Source organism: Lontra canadensis, unplaced genomic scaffold, assembly GCF_010015895.1.
Source record: "Lontra canadensis isolate GAN:19392208 unplaced genomic scaffold, GSC_riverotter_1.0 scaffold21, whole genome shotgun sequence".
In the NCBI taxonomy this organism is placed as follows: domain Eukaryota; kingdom Metazoa; phylum Chordata; class Mammalia; order Carnivora; family Mustelidae; genus Lontra; species Lontra canadensis.
The window spans coordinates 12,956,544-12,976,695 of NW_022631015.1; the positions used below are offsets into that span (position 1 = coordinate 12,956,544).

Sequence of the window (20,152 nt, forward strand, 5' to 3'; positions counted from 1 at the left end):
CACCTGGCCGGTACTGTTGAGCTCGTGCCAGTGTCGCGGCCATGTTCATGACCAATGGTCACATGAGAAAAGCTGGTTTATCCAGCATGTTCTGGTCTTTCCTTTCTTGGAAAGCACATTTGTAAATACATGTTCGTGGAAAAACCTGAAAGAATATATATTAAAATGTGAACCATGGTTATCTTGGGGTAGCAGGAGGATGACATGTATGTATTTTTTCTTTGCATTTTCTAATGTTAAAAAAAAAGAACATGGATTACTGCCATCACCTCCCAGAGCAGAAACAAAACTGAGTCATTCATCTGCCATTCTCTCCATATGTACTGCTTTTCTTCTAGCACACTGGTCTAGTGGTCAGCCGAAAGGATGCCTTCCAACTTCCCCATCTGTCCCTTGGAAGCTCCCCATTGAGCCCACCCAGCTTAGCTTCCCTCACATCTGTAACCACAAACTGGCCTGAGTTTCTGTCAGGTTTTCTGAAAGAATGTTCCTTCTCCCTGGAATGTGGTCATTTGTCCATTTCCGTTCGTTTGCTTTGTAGGTGGGAACTTCCTCCGTGGTTTATCCTGCCGCCATGTTCGCGCCCCAGGTGTCTGCCCGGGGAGTGCCAGTGGCCGAATTCAACATGGAAACCACCCCGGCCACCAACAGATTCAGGTATGGGGAATACCAAGGTGGGAGACAGAAGTCACTGAGCTGGTTTGGATATGTCGTCTGAACAGATCTTACCTACTGTTCTCGTTCAAAAAAAAAAAGACACAAAGTTTATGTTTTCTTATTTGGTCTATAGGTGCTGCTTTTTTTTTTTTTTTTTTTTTTTAAGATTTTATTTATTTATTTATTTGTCAGAGAGAGAGGGAGAGCACAAGCAGGCAGAGCAGCAGGCAGAGGCAGAGAGAGAAGCAGGCTCCCTGCTGGGCAAGGAGCCCAATGCAGGACTTGATCCCAAGACCCTGGGATCAGGACCTGAGCCGAAGGCAATGGCTTAACCAACTGAGCCACCCAGGCATCCCTGGTCTATAGGTGCTTTGATTGAAGAACAAAATATCGGTAACTATAGATGAAGGCAGCCATGTCTTTTTCCAGGGGATTTGCCTTAGGGCTCGTGTTCACACTTGGAAAGTTCTTCTGGAATGAACATTTCACTTGTATCTTTCAGCAAGAGTTGGTAGCGGCATTAGGTGTGGATGAGTTGAATACCCAGTGCACAGCCGGGGTGATGTCCACCCCGTGTGGGCCTTCCTCCTTCATCACCCGCTGTGCCCCCAGGCAGTGGCCTGGTGAGCGCCTCTTTGGTCCCATTACCAAACACTCGCCGAATTACCAGATAGCCTCAGGATCGCTATTTGGGGCCGCGTCATGGTGCTGATGCTGTCTCTCCTATTTGTGTGGAAAGTGGAGACCCTCAGACTATGCGTTTTTTATCTCATTCTGAGTTCGATTTTATCCTCCCTTTCATTTTGCTTGCTTTTTGGACCCTGGTTGTTTTATCTTCCCGTTTAATTTCATTTATATATTTTTATCAGTCTGCTTACTTCCTTTCTAAGGTAGAATATAAATAACTCATAAAGAAATGTGAATATAATAAATAGTATAAATATCATTTTAAATATTATAAACTTAAATTTATAATTTTAATAGTTTTATAATAAAAATGTATAGTTTGAAATCATTATCAATAAAATGGAAGTCTTCACTGAAACTTGTTATCATTACGTAAAGCAGTGGTTGTTACCTCAGCTACATATTTAAAAATATGGCTGGGTACCAAGTGTGAGATTCTGATGTAACTCCTCCGGTGGAGCCTGGCCATCACAATTTCCAGGAATTTCCTAGATGAGTCTACCATGCAGCCAGGATGAGGCCCAGCATTCTGAGTCTTCACAGGGATAAAAAACGTGCCACAGACTCTGGAAATGCCCTTGATGACCCCCTTCGGGTGAGCTGGCTGAGTCTAATCTCCTCCACGTCTTTTTAATCAGTACCGTTTGTGTCCTTGACCCGCTTCTTCCTTTGTGTGTAAGTGGTAGGAACGAGGAGGACATCCCTTTAGACGACTGCCTTCTATGTAAAATAGATTCTTTGAAAACTATGCAGTGAGATAAATGAAAAGATCTGAACACGAGGAAGGACACTGGTGTCCGTGGACCAGACGACATCATAATGTCTAGGGGGCGGTACTCCCTGAATTGATTTACAGATATGGCTGGTCTCCACCCACAGTGCAGCTGGCTTCTTGGCTAAAACCGGCAAGGTGATCCTAAACTTCATATGGAAATGCACGGGGCCCAGAAGAGCCAAAACAAAAAAGAAGGATGAAGTTGAAGAACTCACACTTTGCAGTTTCAAAAGTTACTACGAATTTACAGTCATCAGGACAGCATAGCGCTGGTGTGAGGATAGACATATAGACAGGATTTAGAGTCCAGAAATAAACCCTCAGTGTGGGGCGCCTGGGTGGCTCAGTGTGTTAAAGCCTCTGCCTTCTGCTCGGGTCGTGATCTCAGGGTCCTGGGATCGAGCCTCGCTTCAGGCTCTCTGCTCAGCAGGGAGCCGGCTTCCCCCTCTCTCTCTGCCTGTCTCTCTGCCTACTTGTGATCTCTGTCAAATAAATAAAATCTTAAAAAAAATAAACCCTCAGTGTATGGCCAACCAATTTTTGGAAAGCGTCTGAAGGCAATTCAGGGAAAGAGTAGTCCTTTTAACAAATGGCTCTGGAATGGCTGAATTGCCCCCTGCTGAAGAAGGAAACTGGACTCCGTCTTCATACCACGCGCAGAAATTAACCCAAGTGGATCATGGATCTAAATATAAGAGCTGAAAGTATAAAATACTTTCAAGAAGATATAGGAGTAAGTCCTTATGACCTCGAGTTAGTCAAAGCCTCCATGACATGACATCAAAAGCGCAAGTAACATAAGAAAAATGGGCAACCTGGCTTTCCGTCAACATTAGAAACCTCTGTGCTTCAGTGGGAGAAAATATTTGCAAGCCTAATATTTGATATGGGACTTGCATCCGGAATAGATAAAGAACTCTCACAATTCAATAATAAAAAGAGAAGTCGTCCAATTTAGAAATGGGCTAAATATTTGAGTAGACATTTCTCCAAATATATATACACGGTCAATAAGCATATTGAAAATATGCTGAACATTATTAAAATTAGGGAAGTGGAAATTAAAACCACCTGAGATACCCTTTAACAACCACTGGCATGGCTATAATTTAAAAAAAACAAACAAACAAACAAAAAACCAACAAGTATTGGTGAAGAAACTGGCTCCCTGATCCGTTGCTGGTGGAAAGGTATAATGATACCACTGCTTTGGAAGACAGTCTGGCAGTTCCTCCAAAGGTTATATGCAGAGCTAACATAAGAACCCGTGATTCTCATAGCAGCATTGTTTATCATAATCCAAGAGTGGGAACAATACAAATGTCCTTCATCTGATTAGTGGATAAAGGAAATGTGGTATTTATACAATGGCGTATTAGCCAGAAATGAATGACGCACTCATCCATGCAACAACATGAATGACCCTTGAAAACATTATACTAAGTGAAAGAAGCCAGACACACAAGACCACAAATCCCATGATTCCATTTATATGAGATATCCAGATATCGACAGGGACTCAGAGTGGATGAGAGGTTGTCTAGGGTTGGGTAGGGAGGAATGGAAAGTAACCGTTAATGGGGACAAGTTTCCTTTTGGGGTGATGAAAGTGTTCTAAAGTCGATTGTGGTGATGGTTGTAGAATTTTGTGAGTATACTAAATTCTCTTCTAACTTATCCCCTGAAAAATAGACATGAGGCCTCTAACATGCACTGTGGCACCTAGACTAGTGTGCATATGTTAAAAATAAAGTAAAAGTAATGTCATAGCCAGACAACTCAAGCCCCTCATCTGTTTGAAAGAGCATCAGAATCCTCCAAGAGTGGGATGGCATCAACTTCCTAAAGGAGGGAATGAGCTACATCCCTAGTCCCTTCTCCTGTGGTTTATTTTTAGTCCTGTGTTCTCCAGCTCTCCTCTACTAAGTAATGAAAACAAATCATCATGGTAGAAAGGTAACAAAACGCAGGTAGGGGAAAAAGAAGAAAATAAGAGCAGAATCCTTCTACAAGCCCAATCCTTCTACAATCCGCCTTTCATGCCCTGGACTGAGCAGCAGCTCCTGGGCGTCTGCTGTATGTGTCTTCAGAGGAAATTGAACTTGGTAGTTTTCCTGCAAGTTAAGAGAATCCTGGCAGTTAAGGACATCATTTTGTAAGTTGGGCCTCCTGAAACTACAGACCTGACCCAGCCACTTCTCTTTCTCAGCCAAAACTGTTCAGCTTCATGTCCTGAAAAGCTGCTGTGTCTCCTTTCAGACAGACCGGCTACTTGCTCGTTAGAAACTTTGATCAAATTTGACAAGCTACTCATTGACCCGGCACCAACGACATGAACCACGTTCTGTTTGTTGGCTTCTTGGGGAGCTGCGGCTGTCCTTACCACTAAGTCTGGGAGTTTTCCCAGATGAGTGTAACTAACCAGCAAGGACAGTCGTGCTTTTATCTAGGAGTCATCAAAGCTGACATTTAGAAGAGATGGAGGTGATCCTCTTACGTCTCAACTTTTCGGACAGGGAACCAGGCCCAGAGCAATTGAGTGTTTGAACACACAGTCTAACAAGGGCAGAATTTTCTCTTCCATCTCGTGTGCTAGATTTGGGTTGAAATTTACACTAGGTCAGCAAACTGCTTCCTGTACGTCAAATTCACCCCGCATCTGTGTTTGTAAATAAAGTTTTATTGGTACTCAGACACAGCCACGCGTACCTGTATTGTCCACGGCTGCTTTTGCACCTGCAACAACACAACTGAGTCATTGCAACATACCCTGCCGGGCCTGCAAAGCCTAAAGTGTGTTCTGTGGCTCTTTATAGAATGAAGTTTGCCAACAACTGCTCTAGGTTAATGAGAGCAATGAAAACTGGGATAATACGTCTTTTTAACCTAATTTCCTTTTACCTGAACAGGGAGCAGGGATGCTGCCTACTCTTTAAGCTTGGATCTCACTGGACATCCGAGACCCTTGCTCAAATTGTTTAGATTCCTTGCCCCAGTTCTAATTTAGAGACAGAGTCACAGAATTTGCCTGCCACTAAAATGTATTGATATTTTCAAGGTGTTAATTAGTTCTGGTTTGGCTTTTGTCATTTTCCCATCCCCCTTCGTTGTCTCGGGGGAGTTCCGACCAGCCATTCCAGTTAGAGTAGATCCTAGGAATTTTCAGATTGGGTGTCAAGGTTTTGACTGTTGTTCAGCCCCGGGGTCCTTGGTACATGAGGGTCTGTGCATTTGCTGAGGCAGAAATGGGATCTGTGCTCACCCAAGAGATGGTGCACAGGGCCTTCAAAGAACCCCGGCCCTCCTGTGCCCTGTGTCCACCTTGTTATTTATCTTTGAATTTCTCTAAACTTTGGAATTCAGTTGAAGTCCACAGATATCTACTAAGTACCTACTATGTACTAGGTATTCGGTTTTAGGTACTTGGTACTCTGTACTAGGTGCTAGGTACACTGTTCTAGATGCTCAGGATAGGAGGTACCAGCAAACTAAAAAATCTGCCGTGTGAAGAAGACATTCTGGTGCTGGAGGCAAACAGTGTGCAAGAAGCATAATAAACATGCAAAGGCTAGAGCAGCTGAGACAGGGGGCAGCCAGCTATGAAAAAAAGCAAAGGCAGAGCCGGAGGATAGCGGACGGGCTGCAGGATTCAGCTGCGCAGTCAGGGTAGGCCTCACTGAGGAGACGTCTGAGCGGGCTTGCAGGAGGGGAAGGAGTTAGCTAAGGAGATTGTCTGACCAAGAGTGTTCCAGACACAGGATCACCTGGAACAGAGGCCCCCAAGCCAAAGTAGGCCTGGGAGGTGGGAGGGACAACACTGGAGGTCAGTGTGGCCAGAGTTGAGGGAGGGAGGGAGCACGTCCCAGAAGAGGCGGTCAGTAAGGTCAGGAAGTAACACGTTTCTGCAGGAGAAGTGCCCCCAAAGAAAGCGAACTACCAGCAGAGTTTGTAAGTCTAAGAAGTCCCTAGACATGGTTTTATAGATTGCTTTGACTATGTATTTTCTCGTCAAGAATCTAAAGGGTTTACTTTTTTTTTTTTTTTTTTAGTTTTATTTATTTATTAGAGAGAGACAGAGCATGAGTAGGGAGGGGGAGGGGAGAGAAGCAGACTCGCTACTGAGCAGGGAGCCCGACATGGGGTTCCATCCCAGGACCCTACGATCATGACCTGAGCTGAAGGCAGACATTTAACTGACTGAGCCACCCAGGTGCCATAAGAGTTTCCTTTTTTTTTTTTTTTTTTAAGATTTTATTTATTTATTTGACAGAGACAGACACAGCAAGAGAGGGAACACAAGCAGAGGAAGTGGGAGAGGGAGAAGCAGGCTTCCTGCAAAGCAGGGAGCCCGATGTGGGGCTCGATCCCAAGACCCTGGGATCATGACCTGAGCCAAAGGCAGACGCTTAACGACTCAGCCACCGATGTGCCCAAGAGTTTACCTTTAATTTACAGTTGACCACAGTTGATAGGAAGTCTGATGCCCAGCTGGGCCGCCTACTTGGCTGGACTGTCAGGTGTCAAGGGTGGGCAGCGAGGGCCCTACTCTTGGCTTGTACAGCCAGGCTCCTGGTTGGTCTGTTTATCAGAAAGTCATGTAAAGTCAGAATAATTTTAAAAGGACACATAGATGCCTTAACAAAATATACTTAAAGATACTTTAAAATATTTAATTTTACTTATTTTTTAAAAAGTTCATTTATAGCAAAATTCCATTCATTTCTTTTGTTTTGCTTTGATAGAGCTGAAGGCCTTTTCTGTGATTCCGCAGGTCACCTGTCATGCATCGATGATGCATCTAATCCTCCCAGTGTTCCCCAGATGCCCCTGAAGAGAAAGATCACCCCAGCCCTTATTTTGTAAAACAAAGCAGGCAGCCAAAAAAAAAAAAAAAAAAAAAATCCAGTCCCAAGGCACTAGACTTCCTGAATCAGAATTTCCAGGGGGTGAGGACTGTTTGTATATTCTACAAGTGGCCCAGGTGACTCTCATCATCTGGGATTCTGGGAGAACACTGGATTATGACCTCTGGTTTGGATACTTTTCTACTTTTTTTTTCTTCTTTAAAGTGCAACAAGAGCTTATGAAAAGAAATTTGTGAAGCAGCCTTTCCCTTAGTCATTCCCAGCCACGTTAGTTTATTTTTTTATTAATTTTTAAAGATCTTATTTATTTATTTGTCAGAGAGAGAGAGTGAACACAAGTGGGGGTAGGGGTAGAGGAAGAAGCAGACCTTGCTAAGCAGGGAGCCCAATGCGGGGCTTGATCCCAGGACCCTGAGTGAGATCGTGACCTGAGCCAAAGGCAGATGCTTCATCGACTGAGCCGCCCAGGCGCTCTGTATACAAATCCTTTTTAACAACCTTCACCGTTTTCCTCCTTGAACTTGTATTTCCATTCTGCTTTCACCCCAGAAATTCATATTCATGTAATACATTTTTATGCTTAAAATCTTTTGACTACCCTATTATGTTTCTGCAGCAAAATGTGGTATGAATCATTTGTTTTCAGTTTCCTGAAAATTTAAGAAGTGTTTTATTAAAAAATACCTCCGGATTGAACGATCACTAACAGTAATTTGTGGTATAGCTATTGAAAACAGCAAACAAATAAATAATACATTTTGGTTAATAATTCCATAAAAATGAAATCTTACTGGAAATGCTTCTCTTCATAGATGCATAGGACATGAATTTTTCAGGTTAGCCCCCGTGCCCCTGGCCGAGTGTTGGAAGGAGACCGAGTTCACAGTGTTCTATCCCAGTGTACCTGCAGTCACCAGCAACTAACCTAGTCAGATTAGGTTTACTGGCTTTCTACAAATGAGAGAGGAATGGGGTGCATGTCCCCAAATGAAGGAAAAGGTGCAGTTGTTATAGGATTTGGAGGGGGAGGGTGGCGTTTAAGTGAAATTTAAGTGAAGCTGTTTTTGGTAGACTGAGCAGCCCGCAGCGCCGTGTGGGAGTCAAGTGCAGTCTGGCTGGAAATGTGGACACAGCGTCCTGTTTCCCTGGAGACCGCAAATTGAAGGTAGACGGATAACACTGCACATACGCTGCTATGTGAAGCTTGGTTCCAGGGTTAGAAAGCAAGGTTGCTGCTCGGTGGCAGTGACTTGGGTCCTTCAAGCACATTTATCCTTTAGTGCTGTAATTTCTTTTCTTTTTTTTTTTTTTTTTAAGATTTTATTTGAGAAAGAATGAGAGAGAGAGAGAGAGAGAGAGAGCATGGGGGGGGAGGGTCAGAGGGAGAAGCAGACTCCTTGCCGAGTCTCCATGGGGAACTCCAGGATCATGACCTGAGCCATCCAGGTTTCCTACCGCTGTAATTTCTAACAGCAGTTCTGGATAGCTTAGGATTTTAGAGTACAGAATTCCTCGGTGAGTGAAAAAGCAGTAGTCCTCAAAGAAGGGAGTTGTTTTCATACTTTGTGCAATCGTCCTGAGAGAAAAAAAATCTTGTTCCTATTTGCAGTTGGCTTCATCTGTGTCTCTTATTCTACCTAGTATGGGGGAGGACAGGCCAGATTTTTCCTGGCCAAGCTAAGTATCACCTTTCCAATGTCAATTGTAATTCTTAGCTTTTACTTTTTATAGATGTAGGTCCTGAGAACATGAGCCACATAACTCCCCGGGAATGAAAGGAATTTTGTTATGGCATTGCCACTCAGATTTTGGACCTATTCTGGAGTTATATGCTAAAATACACACTGGAATTTTGTATCGCATTTAGCCATCTTTTCATTGACAGTCCTATCAGAACAGACCCTCTTTCAAAGGGTTTTATTGAAAGCAAGAATGGGCTGGCCCTTCCTTGCCTTGTCACCCAATCTCGAGAAAGCATTTGCTGCCCGAGATACAAACCAGCATTTCAAATGTCCCTTTATCTGGCCCCGCCTATGTTTTCATACTCTGTGATAAGGCAACAGGGTAAGATTCGGGGGTTGGAGGGGAACCAGCTTGCTCTTGCAAAGTAGGAGAAGGATGGATGTGGGAGGGAACACTCAAAAGTCACTTTCTCAGGAAGGAGAACATGTGCAAGTTGAGGCTATGGGAATTCCCGGGAAGTTCTCTGTGACTGGCTGTAATTTTGGGGAAGTCCTCAAGGGGCTGTAACTGCACCTGGGGAGCTTCCTGGTGGCAGGAGGAGTGGAGATGACATCTGGTTGGGGATGTCCATTAGCCACACTCTATTCAGAGAGAGTAGTATTTGAGGGCTCAGGCATTCATGATCTGGGTTGTGTCAAGAATAAACAATATGGGGCACCTGGGTGGCTTGGTTGGTTGAGCGTCTGCCTTCGGCTCAGGCCATGATCCTGGAGTTCCGGGATCGAGTCCTGCATCGGGCTCCCTGCTCAGCAGGGAGTCTGCTTCTCCCTCTGACCTTCTCCCCTCTCATGCTCTCTCTCTCACTCTCCCTCAAAGGAATAAACAATATGAATATTGAATTACCTTGAGCATAAGCTTTTTCATTTTTAACTGTGCTCAACTGAAACCAATTGAATACATTAGAAAATCCTGCTTTTTCAGGATTCTCTAAATCCTGCATTCAGAGTTTTGTTTTTTTTTTCCTTCCTGTTGTGTTTTCCCTTGAAGGAAGCAGACATGAAGTTTTCTTATTTCTCTCTCCTCTTTGCTCTTTTTGCTTGTTTCTACTTTCTGACTATAAGGCAGTTGTCGTAAGGTCCAACGGATGGCTTGAGTGTGCTGTTCACTCAGCTGCGATGTTCATGGTCTGTGTGGTGCCTGTGGTTATTTTTCTTGTGTCCTTAGTGCATCAGAATCCCGTTTTTCTTAGTATATAGACTTCGTAAAACTTAGCGCTTCGAAGTTGGCCATACCATTCTAAAATGCACTTTGCAGCAAATGTCTCCCCTATCCCTTAAATAAAATTCTTGTTTCTAGCACCTAAATTCCAGGCAGTTGCTTTCCCAAATTCCCTCGATCCCTGGGACCAACCAGGAAGGAAATGTCTACATCTAGAGTTATCTGAAACTACATGAAAAAAGGGAGAACGAAGGTGATGATACTGTATTTGTGAGAACTGGGATTTTGCTTTGGGTGTAACTCAGAAATGTGTGGCTTGCTGAAGTGGTCTGTTGATTTTTCTAACTCTGCTTATCTGTCCTGTTGCAGGTTCCATTTCCAGGGGCCATGTGGTACTACTCTTCCCGAAGCCCTTGCTCCTCATGAAACTGAAAATGTTTCTTAGTTGCCCTGCGGAAAGAAAAAATCGTAGTACCTAGTACTAAGTACCTGGCCACAGACAAGAGGAGAACCAGTCGTGGGATGGTGAGCTAAAGACTGGAAGATCTCAGAATACCCTTCAATTCCCTGGCTGGAATCCCACCTGATGATAAGTGATGGGGGCCTAGAAGCAACAATAGCAAACACTCTTAGAAATCAGCAAACCGTCAAGTTAATACGTCTTGTTTTGCGTGGGCTTAAACATAAGATATCTCATGGGTGTTTGGTTGGTCCTGGAAAGGGAAAATTATTTGTAATTAGATTATCTTTTTAAAAAAAGTCATTATCCTGCTTGAATTGTTGCCATCTAGACACAGAGAGAAGAAGAGGGCTAAAACCTTGGTATTTCTGATTTTTGCCAAGTTTCGGCGGAAAATAAAATTACTCTCTATAGTAGGTCATTTATTGTATAAAGATCTTACCCCAAGAGATGTCTTTGTTGGGGGCTTTTCCTTTTCAGCGTTTACTGTGTTTGGCTGCCTTACCTCACAGTGTGTGGGATAGCTGACCACAAGAACTCATGCAAGGAAGGAAGAGAAAAGTAGCATCAAGATAGAAAATCAGGATGAGAAAAATAAACGGTGCAAATATATGGACTCCCAGGATAAACACAGCTGCCTAAAATTGAGTACTGGCCTCCTTAGCAGTCGAGGGGGAAAGGGAGAGTTGACGGTTGACTGTTTCTTAATATCATAAACACAGAAGCATTACGGTCCCTGTGGGGGCCCACCAAGCTTTCCCAGACAGTGAATTCTGAAGGTTTTTTGGGGTTTTTTTCCCCTATGCACTTTAAAAAATTGTGCTCATATTACCTTGGAGTCAGGTAATAAGATTACAGCTCTCTGCTCAAGCCTTACCACCTAGGACCCTTGGAATGCCTGCTGTGTGGTCTAACTAGCAGGAGTGGCCCTTATGCATGTAGGGAGGTCCTACATGCATAGGTCCCTTGGATCAGGTCAGCTCCCCGGGTGGTTACACCCCTGGGCCACATTGCCTCATCCCCTTACAACAAAATTACATTTAATGCTACACCCTTGGCTTTTGTAGAAATGGGCAAGACAGGGTCACATAAAACTTTTTTTAAAAATATATTTTAAAAAATTTATTTGACAGAGATCACAAGTAGGCAGGGAGGCAGGCAGAGAGAAAGGGGGAAGCAGGCTCCCCGCTGAGCAGAGAGCCTGATGCAGGGCTCGATCCCAGGACCCTGAGATCATGACCCGAGCTGCAGAGGCTCAACCCACTGAGCCACGCAGGCGCCCCCACATAAAAGTTATTCCTGTACAAGTCATAACTTTAAATAAATCCCAGAGGTTCTTTCCATGGGCAAGGAGAGATGTTCAAAACTTATAAGGCGTAGGGCTCCTGAGGGCCCAATTCACACTTCGCATGAGTGGGTCAAAGGATGTACACAGAGGGGGTCTCATATAATGCAGTTTTTCTACCTGAAATGCCATCATTCATTGTTAATAGGTTTGTTGTTGGGCTTCTCAAAGTGAAATTCATACATTTTCCTAGTGTTAGGAATGATTAAATTTGGCACATTGTCTCAGTGAGTCTGATTTTATTTTTACTCTGTAATTTCCATCTGACCACGGTCCTGATATTTCATAACTGTTTTTTGCGACTCCTGTCCACTCATCCTGGGCCTTTGGTACCAGCAGCAGCTTTTGTTTTGGTTTGGTTTTGTGTTTTGCCATTTTTGTTCATGTTTTGATTTTGTTAGGGAAGATGAAAAATTTGAAAATACAAAAATGTGACATTTAATTCAATGTCTACCTTATGGTAGACATTAGAAATAAAATGATCAGTAAGATATGGACCTTGCCCTCAAGGAGGTCACAGAATGGTTGGGACAATTGTCTTGTGAACTATTTTACAGAGTCGTAACCACAGTAAAGAAATTTGTGCAAGATTCAGAGGAGAATGCAATTAGAGATGAGTGGAGTAGAGATGGGGTCATTGTTAAGGTGTTTGAAAGCCTTTAAGAGGAAGTCAGCCCCAGTGGCAGTTTTGGAAGTATAAATAGTTCCACGTGGAGGAGTATCGGTAGAGGAAATAGCATGTACCAGTGCCTAGCAAGTGTGCAACAGCTTGGTTTGCTCAGCCAGTGATGAGTCATTTCGTGTTGTATGAGTGGGAGAAGATAAACCCAGAGAGATCAAAGATCTGGGGAGTGGAGGGATAGAAGCAGTGCTAGGGTTGCTTTCACAAAGCAGTGGTGAAGTCATTCTTTCACCAGATTCAGGGTTTGCGCTGGACCAGCCACTGTTCAAGGTCCTGGGGTTAGAGCAGGGCACCAGGCCGGGACCCTGTTCTCGCAGAGCGTACATCCTAATGCGAGAGTTAGATGATAAGCTGTTAGGGGAGTGGTGTCGGTGATGGACGGAGGCGTGTACACTCCAGGGGCAGGTGGTCAGGGAAGCCTGGGAAATGGTGGCTGAGGTCGCCAAGCACAGGTCTGGTGCTGACCATTGACTTAAGCCTGCATCTGTCAACTTGTTCCTGTCAGTGCCAGGACTGAAGGGCATCACGTCCTGTTGCTACAGCGCAATTCTGCCCTTGGAAGGAGATGTCACGTCTTTGGGGTCAGGGAGTGAATGGAACTGAATCTACAAATACTGATCACTTGGATCCGATGTGGAAGTTAATAAAGGGAAATCTTACTAAAATGGAGTTGGGAGGTTCGGCAGGGGCAGGTCTCACGCTCTACCACTTGTCCTTAATAGCAAATCCCACGTGTCCTTAATTGCAAATCCAACAGGAAGAGACGGTGGACCTGGGAGGTGAATAGGCTTCATTACCTCCGCGGAAGACCTTCCTCCCGCCCCAGCAACAGCCAGCCAAAGAGAAGCCACTGTATTTCTAATCCCCAGCTGACTCCGATGGACTTTTTATGACAGCCTCTCCCAACTTTCCCCTCTCCTCTAAAAAAGATCATGCAGCCCTTAGTTTGGGCGACTTGATGATGGTTTTGCCAACAGCTTGCTTGCCTGGCAACTCTCTGCTGTTCCGGAATACACCCATTTTTTTTCTGCTGGTAAAGCAACTGGCAGTTTTGGACCAAGTGGATCCCGGTGTTAGACAGAGTCACCGGGGCTTGTGGCCACACGTTCCCGGGCTCCTGGACACCAAAGCCCGTGGCAGCCGTACTGGAGGAGGGGGGACCCAGGCAACCCTGCTGTCAGCTTCCCCGCGGAGGTCTCATGATGGCTCTCCCCTTCTAGAAACAAGCCTCATTCCGTCCTGCTCTCACCGCGGAACTTCTAGTCGCTTATTTGAAGTGGAGAGAAATCCAGAGGGCGTCCCGGGAGGAGAAAGCTCCCAGAGGAGTGAAGATAACAACATCCTAACTGCTCGACTGTCCGTTCCGTACGCCACGCCCTTTCCGGATCTGCGCATGCGCATCCGCCGTCCCGCGGCCGTCTCCCCAACTGCACCTGCAGGGGGCGACGCAAGTCGCGTCGCTTGCACTTTGCGTCACGCTGCGCTTGCGCGTTGCTTCCGGGTCAGAGGCCAGACGGTCGGACGCTGCGCGGACTATGGTGCAGCTCCGGCCGCGCGCGTCCCGCATCCCGGCCTCGGCGATGGTAGACGAGGGCCAGCCCCCCTCCGAAGAGGAGGAGGAGACGGAGCACGGCCTGTTGCTCGGGCAGCCCAGCAGCGGCGCGGCCGCGGAGCCGCTGGAGGAAGAAGATGAGGAAGGGGACGACGAGTTGGACGACGAGTTGGACGACGAGGCGCCGGAGGAGCTGACTTTCGCCAGCGCCCGGGCGGAAGCACGAGAAGAGGAGCGGCGAGTTCGGGAGTCGGTGCGCAGGTTCGGAGCCCGCCCCCGGTCGGGAGAACCGCCCCGTCCCGCGCATGTTGCCCCTCACTAACTTGTCACTCTTTCAGGGACAAAACGCTCCTGAAGGAGAAGAGGAAGCGCCGCGAGGAGCTGTTCATTGAACAAAAGGTTAGAGGGTAGGGAGGCGTCTCCCCATTTTAAAGCACCCGGCCGGGGTTGAGTGCGCCTGTGTGGCGCCACAGCTGCGGGGCCTGGGGGTGGGGAAGGTCGCTAACGCGCCTCCGAACGGCGAAAACGAAGGCGCGGGAGCTCTTTGCTGTCCGCTTGAGAACGGGAATGGGAAGGTCGTGAATTCGAGGTTCGGAGGGTTCCTCCCACCTGGGACAGTACAGCCTTGTCATTTAGTCTCGCGGAGGTCGTTTCTCTATCCGAAATTGGGTCGCTGTGAGAATTACGAGGTGCTTTGTAAACCGAGGGCTGTACAGCAGAGTATGGTTGCTTTGCTCTCTGACGTTTGGCAGATGGGCGGCACAGAACGGACTCGAGGGGGACGGGACTTAAGTGCGCTCAGTGCAGAACTGGGTCCTTTGGGGTGGCATACGGTGGGCAGCCTTGCCAGGCTTCACCGGGTCTTCCAGAGAATGTGGAATAGGTGCTGAGCTCCGTGCGCCCCGCCGTCCCACCCCTTAGAGATCGCGGGGCAGGGCTCAGCCCAGTTCATTCATTCTGTCTCGGTGTAAAGCTGCCCTTAAAATCAGCAACTTCAGAAGCAAGTGGGGGCGTACTGTCATGCACCTCCCTGCTGATTGGTGTTTTAATGTTTTTATCTAAGAAAAGAAAACTCCTTCCAGATAACATTCTAGAGAAGTTAACTACAGCTGGACCGACGAAGTAAGTAATGGATCTTGTTACAGACACCTGTGAGTTACGAATTGGTACGTTTATTTGAATCCAAGTAATGTAAGTAATAAAAAGGCTACATAGCAGATATTTGAATCTGGTGGGAAAGGTGGAGGAAATTAACTCCCAATTTTCAGTCTTTTGCTGATTCCTTGTTCATTCCTGTAGCTAACTCTGGCTTCTGAGTTACTGATCCCAGGGTGTTCAGTCAATAAATGCTTGTGCTGCTGCCCTCGTGCTAGGGGCAGGATAGATGGTGGGGAATAAAATAATGTCTTGGGACTTAGCATTTAGTGGAGTAGGAGACACTCCACAGGCTCCCGAAGGTCCTGTCCCGTACTTGCCTTGGCTGCTATGGCTTCATTCATTTTGTTTATCAGCTCTGCCCTCTTTTGAATGGTTAAAGGCAAATGCTGTCATCCTCTTTCTCATCTGTCCCGTGAAATCAAATATTTAAATAGACTTCTGAATATTGGGTAATTTTTTATGCCCCCCTTTGCTTCTCCTTTATTTAATAAAGATTTTTTAATGTCTTTTTTTTTTTTTTTTAAAGACTTTATTTACTTGACAGAGACACAGGGAGAGGGGGAACACAAGCAGGGGGAGTGGAAGAGGGAGAAACAGGCTTCCTGCCGAGCAGGGAGCCTGATGTGGGGCTCAGTCCCAGGACCCTGAGATCATGACCTGAGCTGAAGGCAGATGCTTAACAACTGAGCCACCCAGGCGCCCTCTTAATAAAGATTTTTGTCAGAGAAAGAACATAAGCAGGGAGCGGCATGCAGAGGAGAAGCAGGCTCCCCACTGAGCTAGGAGCCTGGTGTGGGGTTCAATCCTAGAACCTGGGATCATGACCTGAGCCAAAGGCAGACACTTAACTGAGTCACCCAGGGTCCCCCTAACTGCCTTCATTTCAGAAGTTTGGTCCCGTATTTTTTATCTAGGCCACTGGTTCTTAAATTTTCAGCAAAAGAACTTTTCCAAAGTTATTCAGATCCTGAATACATTCAGATGCATTTGGTGGCATATCCCCTTCCCTGTCTAGAAACCAGGCTCAAATGTCACCTCTTCCTTCTCCTACTCCCCTGACCCCATCACTTCCTCCTCTGTGTAGCCCTTCTACTGTGCAAGTGCTTCTATATGGGAATCTCCCTGTTGTATTTTGTCAGCTTACATTTAAGTCTCTCCAACCAGTACTCCTTGAGGCTAGTCCTTGTCTCCATCCCTGTGTTTGTGCCTGAACTGCTGATTTAATCCTTTGTGATTTCTCCAGATAAAAGGATGCCGTCCTACCACCTTTCACTTCGTATTCTGAGTTACTGTTACATAACTCACTTTTTTCTTAAGTCCTTAACTGTTAACTACAGCAGTCTGCTTCTGTCGAAGTTTGCTAATATGCTTTCACAACTTAAATTCTAAGAAGTAGTCCCTCCGAGTATATGCTGGTTTGGGGACTGGTAGCAGTGCAGCAGGAGGGACTTCTGCTTTCCAAAAATGATCCTGAGTAAAAACTGAGGTTGGTGGTAATGAAAGGGGGATATCTTATTTGTAAAGCCAGATGGAATTGTGTAGTAAGTGGAGTAGTCTTTGCTATCTGCCATATCAATCCGTGTTTTCATTATTCTTCCTTAGCATAAAGAAACCATCAGGAAAGCTGAAAGAAGGTATGAACTGTTCTGACTTAAATAACTTCTCATATAAGTGTCAAGTGCATTTGTAGATATTTGCAGCCAAATGTTCCTGGCCCTAAGAGAGCGTGTAGCTTGGACCTGTTCTGTTTCTTACAAATAAGAATTGCGTTGAAATTGGTATGAGTGGATGTTTAAAGTGAACTCCAGTAAATGTTTCTGCTTTACTTTTACCTAATTACTAACTTGAAATAAAACTCAATTTTTTTTTGTTAGCAAATTTGCAGAAGAAAAAGGAAGAATATGAAAAAGGCAGTGACTCTAAGAACGCTAAAGAGAAAGTACAAAAAGTACAGTCTGTTGGGTAAGAGTCGTCTTTCTTTTCACCTAGAATGTAAAGGTGACCAGACTGTGGGAAAACCAATTCTGATACTTACATAAGAATATCAGTTTACTGAGACATAATTGTTAGTCCACTTCTAGTAAAATAAAATAGTTCTGTGATTTCGTTTTCTTCATCATCTGTGCATATACAAAAGTAGGATTTTGGTTCTTTCACTTTTTGAAATACCTAACAAAAATGCTTTTAATTTTCAAAGTAAACACGTTTTCAGACTTGCTCATTTTGACCTTTTGTGTTGGTCACCAGCCAGAATAAAAGCTACGTGGCTCTAAGGCTCAAAGATCAAGATCTAAGAGACGTGCGGCAGCAAGCGGCCAAGGCCTTCATACAGAATTCTTTGTATGGTCCAGGAACCAACAGAACTACTAGTAAGTTCTTCAGAGACTGTTTCTCTCACTTTTTACTGCAAATTAAACAAAGAAATGAGAAATAATTATCTTTTCTAGTAAATAAGTTCCTGTCTCTTGAAAATAAGAGGTTACCAGTGAAAAAGGCTGCAGCTCAGTTTCTGAATAATGCTTGGGGTAAGATCCAGTTTTCTTCTTTTATATATTGAAAAATGTTCTTTTTAAAGGAGACCGTAAACAAGCACAAAACATCAGTGTTTTCCTTATAATGGCTTCTGTATTAGTATGTTAAAGTTGCTTTCTTTTGAAAAATAGATCAGCATGTACGTACATCTATACAATCTGATTTAATAAGTGTAATTTTAGTATTCATAGAATTTTAAACTTTGGAATTATTTCTTGGGAATTTTATATCTAATATTCTTACTGCACAAAATTTTCTGTTTCAGGAACCCAGAAAAAACAAAATGCAAAGAGGTTTAAAAGACGGTGGATGGCCAGGAAAATGAAAACTTCTAAGAAGTAAAGCTAAATGAAGAATGAGAACTTGTATGTACTTGTATGTATAGTTTTAGTTATGTGGTTTAGAGAATTAGTTTTTCTGAAAATCTAATAAATCATTTATAAATCGTTTTGAAAGGTCATTGCAAAAATCCTAGATCTGTGGGGGAAGCCCCACCACCGCACTTCATCCTTCTGGAGCCTTGTTGTCTTTGCGGATTACACTGGAAGGAAAAGCAACTTCAAAGGAATTGTTTTCCTTTTTATGAGTGTTTATGCATTTAACTGAAAGCAGGTCTTCCCTGCGGTGCCGGGCGCGCAGCAGGAGCGGCAGGGCGAGAGGAGGCATGGACGGCTAGGGGTTCCCAGCTGCAGCTCTCCGATGTCCTCGCCTTGCAGGTGTTTCGGTGAGAATTTGTTTCATAGAACGCAGAAAAGGAAAGAAGTCACTCAGAGACTGCAGTATCTAAGCATCCTTATTCAGGCGTCTGTGCACACAAAGTTCATAGCCGGCCAAGGGATATGGTTATCTTGGTCACTTTACGGACGAGCCACGTGCGCCACACCGTAGTTTGTACAGAAACAGATTTCCTGTTGTCCGCGGCACCCCACTACCAGGTTTGACTGATCCGGAGGCTGATGCTCTGAAGGCAGTCTTGGGTTGTAGAACTCAGATTTATAGTATAAACCATTCATTTTAATTGCTCTAATTTTCTATTAATCGGAATATGCAGGTACCTGATACATAGACTCAACTGACACTCTAGTATCTGTAATAGTAAATTTTTAATGGCTGGTTAATTATATCACTACATTTTTATTGCAATATAGTACTCATTTAAGCACTTAAAAATGGAAGGTGTACAAAGATTAAATTAAGACACGGTAAATTGACTAAATATTTGGTTTTTATATAAATAAAGGTCATAACCACACTGTTGACATGTAATACTGTTATAATACAACAGTTAAACTGTGAGTCTACAACAGAAGTCGTCTGTAGTTAAACAGGAAACAAAGTTGAAAAAGACCATGTTAAAACAAAACTACTGGGACTAACAGGTCGGGATTGTAAGTAGCAACAAACATATTCACTCAGCTCCTGAGTATTTCAAGTTTTACAGTACACATTAAAAATGATTTCTTCCATCAACACTATAAATTCAAACTGTCGGATGTTTATGCGTTTTGCAAGTTACACTGATTGAATGCTTATATGGGAGTGGGGGTCGGAGCATCTCCCGATTTGAAGTTTACATCACCCACATGCTAACACAAACACAACTTGTTCCGTTTTCCTTCCCCCCTCTCCCCCAAACAAAGGTGGCAGGATTTTTTGGTTTCTTTTAGAAAATTGTTTTAAAGGATTTGTGATGATCAATTTGAAGGTCTGAAATTCAGTAATATTTAACTCTTAGACAACTAAGAGGTTAAAGATGGAAAATAATTTCTCCTAACACCAAGTTAGAAAATCATTTGCATCATGCTGTAAACTAGGAAGCAATGTAAAGCGACAAAAACCTGTCCCCAGTACATAATTAAAAAAATCTAAATTTCAAATCAGCAGAGCTGGTCTACTTCCATGTTGACTATATGCCACAGTACGCGTGCGCGCTCCCGAAATGCACGGCTAATGCAGGCAGTCTTCCACTGCGGCAAACGCACAGGATCCGATTCCTGATCGAGCCATCAGTCCTAGACACTGTGTGGCCTGTCCCATTGCTAGGGCAAGTGGAGGTTGCTTTGGCAGATTGTGGGTTTCTGGGGAAAAATGATTGAAAATGGAAATAGCAATTAGCAAGACATTTTCTAAAAACTCTCTGTTGGGAAGATACTGCATTTCTCTAAAAATTAGACAACGTCTACACTGCTCTTAGTGACCTAACTAGCGAGGGTAACTTCTAAGCCAATGCGGACTGTCTTGGACATGCTGCACTGACTAAGTAGTAGTACGGGTAGTAGGTATTCATCTGTTAAGAGAAATGCTTGCAGAATTAGACTTTTAAACCTTTAGGTACTTAAAAACTTTCATATTAATTACGATTGGAAAGATGTAATTTCTTCCCTGATACTTAGAGTGAAGATTTAGTATTTCTCTTCAGCTTCACTAAAGTCAGCTAACTTACCAAAAAAAGACACCAGGTTTTCAGTAGAAGTTTCAGTGCTGGATTCTTCCCCTTCTGGGTAGAGGACCCAACTGAGGCTAAGTATCTCCAAGGCA

At 44.3% G+C, this 20,152-nt stretch overlaps 3 protein-coding genes across 6 annotated transcripts in view; 2 read left to right on the plus strand and 1 right to left on the minus strand.

Annotated features, from left to right (window-relative positions):
* SIRT5 (sirtuin 5) overlaps window positions 1–10,761 on the plus strand; it is a 36,852-nt gene extending 26,091 nt beyond the window's left edge. For 3 of the 4 annotated variants that reach the window (XM_032861589.1, XM_032861588.1, XM_032861591.1), the window contains exons 8-9: window positions 542–657; window positions 1,983–2,119. In XM_032861589.1, coding sequence (XP_032717480.1) covers window positions 542–657; window positions 1,983–2,100 — 234 coding nt within the window. In that variant the 3' untranslated portion in view covers window positions 2,101–2,119. Of the gene's footprint in view, window positions 1–541; window positions 658–1,982; window positions 2,120–10,254 lie in introns of those variants that run through there. The other variant, XM_032861592.1, reaches the window with a different exon arrangement.
* A 3,093-nt stretch (window positions 10,762–13,854) lies between these two features.
* Window positions 13,855–18,074, plus strand: NOL7 (nucleolar protein 7). Its single transcript, XM_032861593.1, has 8 exons — window positions 13,855–14,185; window positions 14,263–14,323; window positions 14,988–15,046; window positions 16,685–16,716; window positions 16,957–17,044; window positions 17,330–17,451; window positions 17,530–17,607; window positions 17,880–18,074. The coding sequence occupies exons 1-8, from the start codon at window positions 13,908–13,910 to the stop codon at window positions 17,954–17,956; spliced, it is 795 nt and encodes a 264-aa protein (XP_032717484.1). The 5' UTR covers window positions 13,855–13,907; the 3' UTR covers window positions 17,957–18,074.
* A 624-nt stretch (window positions 18,075–18,698) lies between these two features.
* RANBP9 (RAN binding protein 9) overlaps window positions 18,699–20,152 on the minus strand; it is an 87,754-nt gene continuing 86,300 nt past the window's right edge. The window contains 1 exon segment of the mRNA XM_032861424.1: window positions 18,699–19,692. Coding sequence (XP_032717315.1) covers window positions 19,562–19,692 — 131 coding nt within the window. The 3' untranslated portion in view covers window positions 18,699–19,561.

What these genes read in the sequence shown, in the direction of transcription:
- NOL7 (XM_032861593.1), top strand. Translation starts at nt 13,908, where the DNA reads ATGGTGCAGCTCCGGCCGCGCGCGTCCCGCATCCCGGCCTCGGCGATG. An exon ending in AGCTGTTCATTGAACAAAAG is followed by an intron (nt 14,324 to 14,987) that starts GTTAGAGGGTAG and finishes TTTTTATCTAAG; the next exon opens with AAAAGAAAACTCCTTCCAGA. An exon ending in AGGAACCAACAGAACTACTA is followed by an intron (nt 17,452 to 17,529) that starts GTAAGTTCTTCA and finishes TATCTTTTCTAG; the next exon opens with TAAATAAGTTCCTGTCTCTT.